General features: G+C 43.5%; 1 protein-coding gene across 3 annotated transcripts in view; it reads left to right on the top strand.

Annotated features, from left to right (window-relative positions):
- Positions 1-14,158, top strand: part of pdlim5b (PDZ and LIM domain 5b) — a 46,983-nt gene extending 32,825 nt beyond the window's left edge. The window contains exons 5-15 of one of the 3 annotated variants that reach the window (XM_056589450.1): positions 1,484-1,506; positions 2,407-2,427; positions 2,583-2,609; positions 2,997-3,154; positions 3,612-3,639; positions 7,275-7,444; positions 10,340-10,526; positions 10,822-11,002; positions 11,439-11,559; positions 12,041-12,156; positions 12,593-14,158. In XM_056589450.1, coding sequence (XP_056445425.1) covers positions 1,484-1,506; positions 2,407-2,427; positions 2,583-2,609; positions 2,997-3,154; positions 3,612-3,639; positions 7,275-7,444; positions 10,340-10,526; positions 10,822-11,002; positions 11,439-11,559; positions 12,041-12,156; positions 12,593-12,682 — 1,122 coding nt within the window. In that variant the 3' untranslated portion in view covers positions 12,683-14,158. The remainder of the gene's footprint in view (positions 1-1,483; positions 1,507-2,406; positions 2,428-2,582; positions 2,610-2,996; positions 3,155-3,611; positions 3,640-7,274; positions 7,445-10,339; positions 10,527-10,821; positions 11,003-11,438; positions 11,560-12,040; positions 12,157-12,592) is intronic. The other 2 variants (XM_056589452.1, XM_056589451.1) reach the window with 2 other exon arrangements.
- The last annotated feature ends 1,299 nt before the right edge of the window (positions 14,159-15,457 follow it).

Below are 15,457 nucleotides of genomic sequence, written 5' to 3' on the forward strand. Positions count from 1 at the left end.
AAAGCAGCGGGGGCGAGCGGCTAGCTGTTGCTACCGCGCACCGCGTGGGACCAGTACAGTTTGTGGAAGGCCATGCCAAACCAGGGGTACTCTGCGTGTCTGGCTGTAAGGCACCAGTGTCCTGTCACCTGCTTCTAATTAACCGCTGGGAGCTGGAAGGCTTTTGGTGGAAACAGGAACAAGGCTGAATGTAGAGCGGCCGGCTGGGACATTTGGTTTGGTTTGCTACGGTTTGACTTCTGGTTTTGGTCGCTTGGTCGATTCTTTGGCTGGCACGCTAGAACAAATGCACCTTTGAAGCGTTGATTAAGCTGTGGTAAATAATGAATTCCTAGAATTCCAAATAATCCTGCAATTCATGATTAGGTCAAGTAGGTAAAGTACCATTGCAGCAGTACCAAGCAATACATAGTTTTAAGGAGTTAGGCATCTATAGACCTCACCTTAAATTAACTCCCAGAAAATACTTAATTAATGCTTTGTGACAACCTGAACTCATCATTACTTGCAGCATTATACCATTTAGGAAACATTATGAAAGACTTTTGTAAACCGTCAATAAACCATTTTCTCAATATCTTATTAATAATAATAATAATAATAATAATAATAATAATAATAATAATGTATATTAATTTAGGAACATTGCTTTATCAACGCTGAACTCAGTAGAGAGTCAATTCCCTAAGTGCTACCCACTTTAGAAATCACCTCAAGGAAAAATCGCAGCCAAGAAGGAGAGCCTTCATTGTAATTTAACAAATGTCTGACAAATCACCTCACAAAGACCCGCCGCACTCGTCTCCATATTTGTCGAGTGCTCGGATACGTTGTCAACAACTAAAGAAGGCATTCCGTGATTACAAAGGGAAATAATCCTTTGTCCCACGGGGTTGATGAGACGGAGAGAGAGGGGAACGCTAGGTACACGGTTGCTCTCCCCCCGTCTGTAAACACTTACCGCTATCACGGCCACCATCACCGGGTTCAGATGAGTTCGCTGGAAAGCGGGCGTGGTGAAGGGCGCTGACGACCACGATGATGATGATGAAGGGGATGGTGTCGTTAAAGAGAGCCCGAGGGGTGGAGAGGTGCAGTGTCATGAAGAATCGCATGGTGTTCATTGTGAGTTGCACTCCTGTGGGGGGCCGCTAACGCGCAGTGCTGCCAAAGGGAGGTCGAGGCACGTTTTGCTGCACGATTTTGTGTGTTTGAGTGTGTTTTTGTTGTGTTGGACGCACTTCTGGTTCATATCAGCGCATGCTCTCAGAAGGGCTATTTTCGGATGAAGAAACAGTTTTTGAATTGTTGTTTTACTACCGTTTTAGTGAAATCATTATGATGCTTTTAAACCCTGTTCTGCCCAGTTCTCTCTCTCTCTCTCTCTCTCTCTCTCTCTCTCTCTCTCTCTCTCTCTCTCTCTCTCTCTCTCTCTCTCTCTCTCATGAACCTTTTTTTCCATGTACCTTTTCTCTGTCTCCAGGGGGAAGTGAATACAGCAGCCAAGTTAGTATTCGTGATTGACATCTGCTTACTGGTGAATCGTTGCGTGGCATGGGGTTTCTTACACTCACTCACAAATTGCCCACTCCTAATGGTTGAGTTATATGCTTGTTTTAGATTCAAGGGCACACTTTGAAGTCCTGTAAATAATCTGGATTTCCGCTACAGTTGTGTTTAGCTCACGCTACAAACGCTCATGTTGTCACTGGAAACTACCCCCCGTAGTTGTAAGTCAGTGGTGAGTAGGATATAGTCACCTATAATAGGGCTGTAAGCTCCTCAGGCACAGTTGACTGAGCTGGAAAAGTCCCTGGCAGATCATCTATCTTCTCAGTGTGTTGCTGCGGCTGACGCTAAGCTCTTATAAGTCCATGCGAATGATCCACTTTGTCTTCACTTTGTCTTAGCTAGGTGGCGTGTGAATTGGATCACCCCTCAAAGCATCAACTGTTTCCTCACACACACACACACACACACACTGAAAAATGAGTGGCTCTGAAATGTGATAATTAATTTGATTTAATAAACTTAATAATAGTATTGAGGTGCTTCAAAATGACTAATCAATAAAAAGAGAAGGTAATGTATATTTTAAACGTTGTATTATTAATGATAACCCTTACCCCAACCCTAACCCCGAACATTACAGAGCTCTCTCTAGCTCTTTACCTCCACCTTGTGGCCAAATATAAGATATGTTGCTTTCAAAATAATCTTAACTTATCACTTATTCCCCTCACCACCATTTTAACTTTTCACAATCATTTATATCCTTTTAAGGAAATAATTCAGGATACTTTAACCCAGCCAAACAGGAAATGAAAACGCAGTTTGAAGCAGTTTTACTCGGTTCTCTGATACTGTAGCTGACTAGTCTGTTGGTTTTTTTCTTCTTCCTAATAGCGAGCCTCATACAAGCTCTAAGTAAGTATAGCTTAGAGCTGTTGTCATACCTTCCATTCATGTGACCTTTACAGCAACCTCAACGAAACCCCACTTTTTGGGGGCTAATTTGGGGTTTTGGTTCCTACGCCACCTTTAACTGCTTTCCATTCTGTGCTGTGAATGTCCTTCCATAGAAACCCACCAACGACTACACCCAGGAGGTAAAACCCCAAAAACATGTTCCCTAGAAAACTAAATCTAAATCCCTGTCCTCCCCAAAAAAAACGAATTCACCAAAAATAATTTAACGTTTTCACTTCCTCGTTGAACAAAGAGCACTTTATTTGGCGTGTGTTTGCACTTGACTAACCCACTGGCTGTCCTTTGTGTCATTTAAGTTCAATCGAAATAGACCCTTTGTCTTGTTTTACAATTTCAAATGTGGACATGGTTCCCGTCTTCCTAGTGATCCAGTGTCTTTAAACGGTGTTGCCAGATTGGGTCAGATTTCCCGACCAATCTGGCAACGGAGATTGGGCGGGCCCAATCTGGCAACACTGCATGTGTACAGCTGTACTTACTCATTATCCTTTGTTTGGGCCGTGCAGGAGAGCTGAGGTCCAGCCCGAGGTGATGACCCATGGCCTGGCCCTGAGTGACAGCAAGAAGCGTCTGATCGAGGACACCGAGGACTGGCACCCCAGGTCCGGGACGTCCCAGTCCAGGTCTTTCCGCATGCTGGCCCAGCTGACCGGGACTGAGAACGGTGGGTAATCGCATAGAACATATGTACATGCAATGAGGCAGGAGAATGTTTTAATATCTGTATGTATTGGTTTTGTATGCATTTGTGTTTTTCTAACATTATGTATTTATCTTTTTCGATATTATTATCATCTTTCAACATCATTACTGTTTTAGAGATCCGTTTATTTAAGGTTGGTTTATTTATTTTATATTCAGCCAACCATGATTCATTTATTTGTCTCGACCAGAGCATTTGATTTATTGATTGCTGTCAGGATGCAGCCAGCAATCAGCTGCAACTACTAACTCAAAACAACAAATAGGACAAATAAGACATAAAAATGCTTCGGAAACAAATGTCGTTCCCTAGCTTTGGTAGCGATGTTATTTTCAATGTCATATGATGTGATGTACAGATCATATGTTAATTTGTTGCTTTATATCTGAATGTTGTTCCTTTTTTCTTGTTCCTGCAGATGAAGTCCCACAAAACAATGGAAAAAAGTAAGTAATCAGTCAAATGTTGGTGTAAGTGAGAGTTTCAGATTAAATTGTGCAGTATATACAATATATGCCTAACAACACCTGAAGAGTACCAGGGTTTACTCTGGAGGAACTCATGTTCAGAGGAAGTCTCATTTGCAAACTCTTAAGTGGCTCACATCTGAATGGTAGCTGTAGAAGCCAGCTGTAACCACAAACACACACACACACACACACACACACACACACACACACACACACACACACACACACACACACACACACACACACACACACACACACACACACACACACACACACACACACACACTTCTCTGTAATGGGTCAGCCTAATTCATAATAACAGTTTTCCCTTCATACGAGCACCAATCAAAGAGTAGGATTGATGGTATTTTTGTAGTGATGCCGATTAGACCAATTACAGTAGCTTTAGATTTATTTCCTTCACCATAATGAAATACCGCTCAGTAGCATATTATAGTCATTATCATATGAAGTTCATATTACCATTCATTCCATATTTAAGCCTTCAAATGTAGCTTTGTAGGGACTTTCCTGGTGTTTCTGTTGCTGTTAACCCCTGCGTTTCTCTTTTCACTTTGTTATTTAAAAACTTTCTCTATGGATTATTTTCATTTTCCCTTTCCTTCATTCATCACTTGTTGCCGGGCGAATCAGGCTTTCCAAGTTGGATGCAGAGGTCATAGGTCACAAGTACAACAAGCTAAGAGACTGGCACCATGGGGTTTCAGCTCGGGTGCTAAATGTGTAGTAGAATATGTTGCAGTTTCATATTTCAAGTTCCACTTATTTATTTTCAGCCATGTATTACTAAGCGTGATGTTTTAAAATGATTGATTATACACATAGAAACCTGTATTAGATAATATGGTATCTAATAACAACTACACAAACCAAAGCCAGATATTTCTGCGTGATAAACGTAATATATATATATATATAAATCTCTATACATATATGTATATGTATATATATATATATATATACAGGCATGTACTCTTACTTTGCTGTACAGTGGTATACATATCCCACTTTACACTTTACTCTTTTCTTTCTATATACTATCTGTATTCTCTTTCCACCTTAAATACTCTGTACCTAGCTGTTTTAAGTTTGCTTCTCATCTATTCTCTGCACTAACCATTGCATATTTTAACCGTTCTGTTATCATACCTCAATAAAAACCTCTTCCTGCAGCTGGTCTAAAACGTTTCCTTATTTCTTCTCTTTTCACTTTTTTCCTATCGTTCTTTCTGTCTTTCCATTTCTGGGAGATATGCCATTTGAACAATATGGCTTTTTGAGTGAGTTTTGCAATGGGATTTTATGAGTGGTTTACGTTCCTTAAAGATAACTTTAGCTCTATCAAGCCACTTTGATGTAGACATTTTTACAATCGTGTTAAAAATCTAGTCATAAAACATTTGATATTTAAAAAAAATCAATTTCCACTTAATGGGATTTATTGCAGGCAGACTGCCTTTGGCTCAGTAGCGTTCACTGGTGCTGTAGCAGATAGATTGTAGTAATGTTAGAATACGAATAAGAATATCATATATATACCATTATTCCTCCACTGCGATGGTGAACATATTGTTGGATTTGGATATTGTTGGTTTTGGATATTGTTGGTTTTAGATCAGATCAAATTGCTCTTTATTTTCAAGGTAAGTAAGTCGGGCAGGAAAGCAGGGAAACGGTTTTGGATTTATCTACTTAGATCAAAAATGGTGTTTCCCCTATAGGATTTGATCAGATTTCTGGTAATGTAGGCAGCAGGGCTCAGCCCAAGCCCGGACAGTAACTTGGTCTAACAAATGGAAAAGAGAACCCAAAAAAGCTAGTGTTATATCACTGTAATGTCCCACATCTGTTGAATGGAGTGATTTCACACACAACAGCCCATTGTTGGCCTGCGTTTCAGCAATTGCTGAAATTTCTATTTTACGAAACAAATCAAATTTCGGGAAGCTTATTTTCCAAATGTGTTTTCTTAAATAATAGATCGGTAAGTACACAGTCTCATTTTGCTGTATCTTATGTAACCTTTATTTAAAAAGGTAGCCTTAACAGCCTCTGTTACATTTGGCTGTGCGGTATTTTGTTCCTTAGTGTTATCGTTATCTTCCTTGGTTGACAGCTCCCGGGATAGTAGCCAGCCCTGAATGGACTAATTGGATTCATCTGACTGTGGTTTTCATCAGAAACCGTTTCTGATTCAATCAAAGCAGACCATGATTGGCCTGATTACTTCAGTGTGTCAATGAGCTTCCTGCTAATTAAATGTAATGGATATCGCCTATCGTCGCAGAGCCCCTAGTCAGTCCATTATCGTGGAAGGCTGTGTGTCTTAATGAGGAAAATCAACGTTTTGCCATGGCCTTACTCAAGGGCCGGGTGGCATCGGCCATCTTGAGATGTGATTGGTCCAACCAGCTGTCCTTTACTTTTATTTGACATTTGTCACACATGATACAATCTGACATACAACTCAAATGACAAACTGAGTTTGCAAACACATAAAAAAGGTCACTTGCAATTTCAGACTTTAAGAAAATCTGTCCCTGTTTGTACAGATTATGTCGATGAGCCCATGTAACGTCTGAACCAGGGCAGGTTATTGGAGCAGCATTACACAAGAGGGAGTGCTGTTGTACTGAATATAACATGGCTGTTACTTGGTCTTAGGTCGCCCATGAGGCTGTAGGCCAAGTGCCGCAGGTCCCCGCGCCAGGGCTGATATGCAGCATAGCAACACTTCGAGTGTGATATTGCTTTAAGACAACCGTTGACACTAATAAGCGACAACACGTTATGATGTGTGTGTTTAATCAGTCATTCGGCTCCGCCAACACAAACAGTTCCACCACTGGACCGGGACTGGATGGAAGCCAAGCAACACATAAACATGTCCCTGCACGCTAGCTTGCTACGGTGTGTGTGGTCCACAGTTTAACGCAGGCCGGCTAATTAGTATCATGTACATTATTATCTGTATCTGTCTGAGTCTGTTGACGGTCGCTTTGGTGGCATGTGTGATGACATTGTCAGCCTCCGACCGTCGCTTACAAAACGTAATGGGCGGTAATGGGAAACACCTGCAGTGCACACCTGTGGCTGTGACACATGTGGAACACTTTAAAGACCCATTGTTGTTATACTCTATAGCAGCACTCATGGAATGCCCCTTGTCTAATCAAATTACTCGGAGCAAACTGTCGAGCACATCTGTGCACTAATTTCTCTGAGCTGTTAAATAAATAGAGATCTCTTCTCAGGGGGGTAACCATGGAGACCTGAGTGTTAATCTCCACAGAGCCGCAGAAAACACGCCTTGTCTTGAAGGTCTTCACAAGCACAGCTCTTGTGTGTATTTCTGATTGATCGATCAGCCAATGCTGTAGGCCTACTATACGAAAGAATGTGTGTGTGTGTGTGTGTGTGTGTGTGTGTGTGTGTGTGTGTGTGTGTGTGTGTGTGTGTGTGTGTGTGTGTGTGTGTGTGTGTGTGTGTTGTGTGTGTGTGTGTGTGTGTGTGTGTGTGTGTGTGTGTGTGTGTGTGTGTGTGTGTGTGTGTGTGTGTGTGTGTGTGTGTGTGTGTGTGTGTGTGTGTAGAGAGGTCATCGAAGACGCCACGCCCAGGGCCTACACCTCCCCGGCCACCAAGACCTTCTCCAAGACCGCCGGCTCCCCCAGGAATGGCAACGGGACGGGGGTCCCTCCGCCCAGGTTCAACGGCCCCCCTCCCCAAGGGAAGCCCACCGGCCAGCCTGGCTCAGCGTCAGGTATGGTAACTCGGCCCCCTCAAGCCCCTGGTCATCAAGAAGCCTGGGTCTCCATTCTTAGGAGGCTTCCCTATATAAAGCCCATGACATCGGTCGAATAAACTTGGCTGTTAGACAAATAATAATTATGCTTATAAGTATATTGTAATAATGCCTAGCCTTTCATGTGTGTATTTAAAATATGACCTGCGTATTTGCCGACTATTTTTGAAGCCTCCTCACAATTGGGACACAGCCAAAGTCACAGAAAAGAGAAAAATCATTAGACTTTTTTTTACTTGAAACTGGGGTAATAAACAAGCGTAGGTACAGGTACCTTTCCACTGGCCTGATATAAGAACCAACCAATAAAACGCCGCAGGCTCTACTTAGCTAAATGGGGGTTCCGGCGATGCTCTGGGAGATAAGCCTGACATCCTCTAAATGACTTGGACATAGATAAAGTATAAATATATTTTCGATCGTACATTGAAAGGAGAAGGTCGTAACATGCTTTTCTGTATCATAATGCTACTGCATTGGTATCTGAGTTACTTACACCAGCCATGCACGTGTCCTTTTTTTATCATCAGTCAGTTTTGAGAATTTGTATGTAGTTGCTTAATGAACCACTAGGTGGCAGCGTAACTCTTTTTAAAACCTTGAAGAATAGCTTTGTATCTTTTTCTTTATTGTAGACTACGTATAACGTCTAAACCATTTTGGATGACGAGGTCTGCAATGTAATAAGGGATAATCAGATCATCAGATTGTGTTTTTTTTTCATACCATGGTCAATTCGATTTGAAACAAAGTAGCAAATAGATCATATATAATGTATGATCAATAAGTTCAAAATAATTATATCTTAAATGTTTATTTTATGTTTCCCTGGCTTTAAAAACACACTTGTGTGTTCATGGTATCAATAATATCTGGAGTCGTATTAGTTAAACCCTGTCTTCATGTCTGAGAAAGCTAGAGTTCTAGATTTAAACTTTCTGCCTAGTGTCGCCACTGGTTAGCAAAGCACTTCATAAATGCAGTCCATTCCCCATTTACTTGGTTAAATCCTCTCTGACACAGACAGTGGTTGGTTGGGTGCCCTATTTCCTCTACTCTATAGGGTTACACAGAGGCGTATAGACTCAACGATACACATCCGGTCTAGTCTATCACTATTTTTTTCAGATGGGAAGACAGACAGGCTCTTAAAAAATAGTAACTTTCTTCTGTTACTTTCTCTCATCTCATCCACACTTACAAACTCACACTGTTCCACATGGTCTATCACTCCTCCAGTCCATCCCTCGCTCTCCCTGGCCATCCCATCCCAGTGTGAGTCTCCGGTCATGTTTACTCGGTGCGTTTGGCGTCTATCGCGAGCACACACCAAGAGAAGCCTCTCCCCCCCCCCCCTTCTCCACCTCACTCCAGCTTTGATATGCTTCACCTGGCTGTCTCTCAATAGCACCTCTGTCTCTCAATGGATTCAACAACAACAACTACTCCCTTTAGTGGAGGCCGGCCCCGCCTCACAGTGTCTTCAGGACCAGATAACGAGTGTTTTGAGAGGAGCTAGCGGGGGAGACGAGCACGGGGGTGGGAAGGGGGTGGTATTTTCCCAGGTGTCTCATCCACTAGCTTTGGGAATTTGGGAATGTTTCCCCGGTGTAGAAAAACAGAGCGTCATCTGTTTTGTGAGCAGTGTGGTGCTGACCGGCCAGATGATCCAGGCTTCTTAACAAGGTTGAGTTAGTTTTAGAATCCCTTCTGATTTTAAGGCTTCTTAACTAGGTTGGGTTAGTTCTAGAACACCTGCTGATTCAGGCTATTTAAAGGTTGGGTATGGAATTCTCTTTTTTGGCCGTTTTTGCAAAATTACTTAAAATCCTTATCATAACCCACTTACAGCCACTGAGTTAGAAGCACTGACATGAAATTTAAACAAGTCAATCATCTGTGGAACGGGCAGGGCTCGAAAAATTCCAGCCAATGATTTCCAGACCCACCGAGCGTCATTGGACAGTACGGCAATCAAAAGGTCGTACTGCACCCCCCCTCCCCCGCTCCCCGCGCGTGACCCCTTCGTGCACGTACTCAAAGCTCGTGACCCAGAGCAAGCTTCTGTTTGTTGTTTTCCGGCGGTAGCTACTGGAGCTAGCTAACTAGCTAATGGCTCGCTCTCGCGCATTTGTTCGCTCGTGCATGATTGCGTGTCCATGTACTTTGAATGGGTGGAGTCAGCGTTGAAGGAGAGGGGGTAGGAACATTTGAGTTGTGTGTTTTCAAAATCTGATGGCGTTTCGCAAATCCCATACCCAACCTTTAACAAGCTTGAGAAAGAACACCTGCCGATTAAGGCTTCTTAATGAGGTTAAGTTTGAACACCTGCTGATTAAGGCTTCTAAACAAGGTTATGTTAGAACACCTGCTGATTAAGGCTTCTTACCAAGGTTAAGTTTGAACACCTGCTGATTAAGGCTTCCTACCAAGGTTAAGTTAGAACCCCTGCTGAATAAGTCTTCTTAACAAGGTTAAGTTAGTTCTAGAACTCTGGATGATTAAGGCTTCTTAACAAGGTTAAGTTAGTACACTTGCTGATTCAGGCTTCTATACAAGGTTTGGCGTTCTACGATCAGGCTTCTTAACAAGGTTCCCTTAGTTCTGAAACACCTGTACACAGTGATTGGTGAAAGTAGCTACAGTCCCACCCAACTCACTACTACGGCCACTAAATCTACTACCACGAATACTACTCCTACTGTTACGACTAGTATCAATACTACTTCTTCTCACAATGCTTATCAAATGTATAAAATGAAAAATAACAATTATATATTGCGATGATTATTCTTCATATCCTCCCATATATAACACGACCACCTTCTCCCCCCACCCCCCCCCCCCCTCCAGGTTTCCCTAAAGGCCTAGCCCGCCCGGCGCCCTCGTTTGGCAAGGTCACGGAGACGGCCCCCCAGGGTCCGCAGCGGCCCACCCCCCAGCCCCACCCCCAGGACCTGGACTCCCTGGTGCAGAGGGCCGAGCACATCCCCGCCGGCACCCGCACCCCCATGTGCAACAAGTGCACCACCGTCATCAGGTAGAGAGGGGCGGCGGCGTTCTGTAGGACAATAGCAACGGACGTGTCGTCATCACACGTTTCAGCATCCGCGGTCAAGTCCATTAGTTTGGGTATTGGTTTGTTGTTCCAAATTCATGTTTGATCTCACTTCATTGAACATAAAGAACACAACTTTTTTAAGCCGGTGTATGATAGTTGAATGCCTCGTCTTTATATAATTCACGGCTTTATAATTAAGCCTGCATGAACTTTGCGGCTTTTAAAAAACAAAACTTAAAGAAAACTTAACTTTTCTTTGGTCCCCCCCCCACAGGGGCCCCTTCCTGGTGGCCATGGGCATGTCCTGGCATCCCGAGGAGTTCAACTGCTCCCACTGCCACGGCTCCCTGGTGGACTGTGGCTTCGTGGAGGAGCGCGGACAGGTGTTCTGCGTGCACTGCTACGAGCAGTACCTGGCCCCCACCTGCAAGAGCTGCCAGCACAAGATCCTAGGGGTGAGGAGGGGGCGGGGGCACACACACACACACACACAGTCAGTATAGAAGGCCCCGCACACATGTTTAAGGGGGTCTGAAGAGGCGAGGAAGTTGGGTCTGTGTAAGTCAATAGAATGGATTTTTATATTTCACTGCTGTTATTAAACGAGCGGGGGGAGAGGAAGGGATGGAGGGACAAAGGGAAAGAGGGGGTGTGAGAGGGAGAAAAAGAGGGTGGGAGAGAGAGAGAGGGGGAGAGGAAAGGAGGAAGAGAGAGGGAGTAGAATACAGTAGCAGGAGAGAGAGAGAGAGAGAGAGAGAGAGAGAGAGAGAGAGAGAGAGAGAGAGAGAGAGAGAGAGAGAGACACAGACAGACAGACAGACAGAAACACTTGTTTCTGTCTGTCTGTCTGTCTGCAGCAATCTCCCCCTTCACTATTCTGTTTTGTCGTAGGAGGTGATGAATGCCCTGAAGCAGACCTGGCACGTCCACTGCTTCGTGTGCGTCTCCTGCCAGAAGCCCATCCGAGGCAACACCTTCCACATGGAGGACGGACAGCCGTACTGTGAGACAGGTACGGGATCGAGACGTCTTTTCATGGACGTGTTGGCATGTTGATCTAGACTTTGGCCAGTAGGGTTTCGAAACCCCCAACCTTTCCGGCTTGGGAGTCAGTCACACACCATAGCTCTACTGCCCAATTGACTTCAGTTCCCAAAAATGCATGCAACTGTTATATTTTGTACTCCTCAAAAGGATATGATTCCAGGGAAGATGTTCTTTGTTCCATATTGTTGACGGATTGGGTTATTTTTTCGGGAGGAGTCACAGAAAAGTCTGAACATTCTGCGGTTGTTTAGAGAACTGCTGTTTTCCTATCAACCATCAAGTGTTAGAGGTTGCATTATCGCATGGTTGCGCTTCGGCTTACTTGTCTCCTGCCACGGAAACACAAACATATGTCTCTTTGTGTCGTTTTGCCCGAATGGTAGGCCTATTATAATCACACAGTAAACTGTTACTTTAAACCAAACAATGTTATTTCAAATTTGCAGATTATTACACTTTGTTTGGGACCAGTTGCCATGGCTGCGACTTCCCCATTGAGGCTGGGGATAAATTCCTTGATGCCCTGGGCTTCACTTGGCATGATACCTGCTTTGTGTGCACGGTACGTACCCTGTAAACATAGAGGTAGTTATCTCAATCTAAAAATGATATCTGAATAATGTAGAATTAACTACCAACACATTGTAATAACTGTCTGTTTGTTTGTGGGTATGTGTGTGCTTGTGTTTGTGTCTGTATGTGTGTGCGTGCATGCATGCGTGTGTGTGTGTGTGTGTGTGCATGTGTGTGTGTATGCGTGTGTGTGTATCTGTGTGTATCTTTGTGTGTGTGTATCTGTGTGTGTTTTTGTGTGTGTGTGTGTGTGTGTGTGTGTGTGTGTGTGTGTGTGTGGTGTGTGTGTGTGTGTGTGTGTGTGTGTGTGTGTGTGTATCTGTGTGTGTGTGTGTGTGTGGTGTGTGTGTGTGTGTGTGTGTGTGTGTGTGTGTGTGTGTGTGTGTGTGTGTGTGTGTGTGTGTGTGTGTGTGTGTGCTCCACAGGTCTGCAGCACCAGTCTGGAAGGCCAGGCGTTCTTCTCCAAAATGGACAAGCCGTTGTGCAAAAAACACGCCAACACTGTCAAGATCTAACCTGTGCAAGAGCAGCATTAGGATTCTGGCCAGGGGGTCGATACCACGTTTGGGTCACCGTTGAGGTTATTCTACAGTCCAGACACATTCTTATCAACTTACCATTATCTGGCTGGGTCACTTGTTTGGTTGTGGGTTCTGCTGTCTGGTAGTTTGTTGTTCATTCTAGCATTGTACCTGCATTTTGTAACTTGAGCTCAAACTTGCTAATTTTTTTCAGTAAAGTTGATTCCCCTGTGCAGTTTTTAATGGGCTTTTCATAGATGTGTAGCCTTTATTCAGGTCTATTTATTTTTGCGCTAAACAACATTTTTTGGGTTTTTCAGAGTTATCATTTTTTTGCACATCAAAGTTTACTCCATTGACAAGACCAATCAGTTGCTGATATTCTGTCGTGCCTTTGCAATGTTTTTCTGTTCTTAAGAAATGTCCGTGGCATGCCTTGACAATCATGCGTCATGTATAGTCATGTTTAAATAGTTTTCATCTTTTTCTTAATTTATGTTATTACGTAGATCATTTTGTTAAAATGGGATAAATCGACATGCATATATCATTTTAACAATGGCCATTCATCTCCATGGCCATTGATAATACATTGTCTCTGTCATTCTCAATGTTATTTTACTATAAATGTCAGCCCTTTTAGTAGAGAAGAAGATGCAATATTGGGATTGATTGTTTTTAAAGATTTGTGCACAGAAAAATATACAGCATCACAGAAAAGCGTTTTGCTGCATGCATGACGTCCAAAATGTCTGCCCCATGATTGTCCTTACGGTCTACATTTTTTTTTTTTAATCTGAAGAACCTAAGTGGGTTTATGTCTTGCTCCTCTACCTGTACTTGCATCAAATAAAAACAAATTTAAATGAATTGGTGTATCATTACAATAACACACCCATCTGAATGTATGCAACTCATTAGCTTATAGCAGACTTGTTAAGTCTGTAGTTAGGGTGTGAGGGTAATGCCAAATAATAATCCGCACGTCACAAGCTTGAGTCATGTGTGTGCCTCTCAAAGACATTTTACGGATGGAATCCATAGAAAAGAAAACTACATAAACTAGTCGCTCCTTTTATTACGCTGCGTGGGCAACAGACCAGCAGATCACCTTATATGCTTGAGAAAGCCTCTGGACTGTGATTCAGTAGTCGTTATCTCGGGAAATCCAAAACCCAACCAAACACCATCTCGGACGCGGAGCAGAACCTGTGCACTTCTCCAAGACGTCAGAGGTGGGAGCCCTCACGTCAGCCGGGAAGGGCATTGAACCACACGGCACAACATAAAGCAGCCCGGGTCCTGCGCTCTGAAAGTTCCCCTCATTCTACACTTTGGGAAAGTATTTTTTTAAAGAGCGCTGTACAGATGTAGTGAGTGTTACAATAAGCGCAGCACCCAACAGCAGCCTGGTGAACACAGCCAGACATACAGCGTACGGATCGACTGAATTGTCCTTGACGCGAAAAGGTATGTTTGTTTTGATTTGGTTTCTCTATCGCACAGTGCGCTGCTGCAACACTGATCTTATCGTAGGCTACATCGCAAAGCTTTCATCATTTAAATCTCTGAACAAACCAAAGGGTTTTGTCTTTTTTGGTTGTATGCTTGTGATTAGAATTGGTTTGTTATTTGCATCGGATGGGGGTTATATTGTAGGTTACCCCCCACCCCCTGCGACGAGTTTGATGCTCAGCTGCTATCAGCCTACGGTATCAGCGGGACCCCGATAGAGGTGCTGAGAGGCTGTGCCCCCCCCTTACTTAGAGGCTGTGAGCTCATCACTGATTGGCACCATTCTCCTCAAGCTGTTGCCCTGTATCTTTGTTTAAGTTGTAGGCTGTTTGTAGAGAGTCACGTAGGCTTAGTAGCATGAATGATGTTTGATTCCAATGCAAATTAATAATGGCGTTTAAATAGTTTCACATTAAGTTAAATGTAAGATAAAATTATCTATCTTTTTGTGACTCTGGCAGATCATACATTTTCTGTAGCCCTGTTTCCATATCAGAATTGTTTGACTCTGAAATGACCAGTTTGACAACAAATAAATGGAAGAGTAATGAGTCATATGCATGAGCATATATAGCTTTGTCATGTCTACGTGCATTTGTATGAGAAAACAAAGCCAAGGAAGAATTCAGCGTTAAAAACAAGACATACTCAAGTGCTTATCATGTGTGCAGATCTGTGACAAAACAATTATATTATTTTGGTGTATCTTTGTCTATTTTAGTCAAGTATTGACATGCCAGTTTATATTATAGTGGCATGGAGGTCAGATGGGGAGAGAGTGTGTTTGGGTTGGAGAGAGAGAAAGAGATATGGAAGAAGGGAGGGAGGAGAATGAGATAGAGAGAGAGAGAGAGAGAGAGAGAGAGAGAGAGAGAGAGAGAGAGAGAGATGAGAGAGAGAGCGAGAGAGAGGAGAGAGAGAGAGAGAGAGAGAGAGCGAGAGGAGAGAGAAGAGAGAGAGAGAGAGAGAGAGAGAGAGAGAGAGAGAGAGAGAGAGAGAGAGAGACTTCTTTCACGAGGCTAACGTTTGTGTGGATGGCTTGTGAGTGTGGCTGGTCAGCCTGCTGTCTGCCTGCTCACCGTTTCTGGGGTGGCTTCACACACGGGAGCCGCGGGCGTTGGAACAATGTTAAGGCTGTGAGAGAGAGCGGGGGAGAGAGAGAGAGAGAGCGGGGGAGAGAGAGAGAGAGGGGGGGAGGAGAGAGAGAGAGCGGGCGGGGGAGAGAGAGAGGGCGGGGGAGAGAGAGATATTGCG

This window comes from Gadus chalcogrammus, chromosome 4, assembly GCF_026213295.1.
Source record: "Gadus chalcogrammus isolate NIFS_2021 chromosome 4, NIFS_Gcha_1.0, whole genome shotgun sequence".
Taxonomy (NCBI): domain Eukaryota; kingdom Metazoa; phylum Chordata; class Actinopteri; order Gadiformes; family Gadidae; genus Gadus; species Gadus chalcogrammus.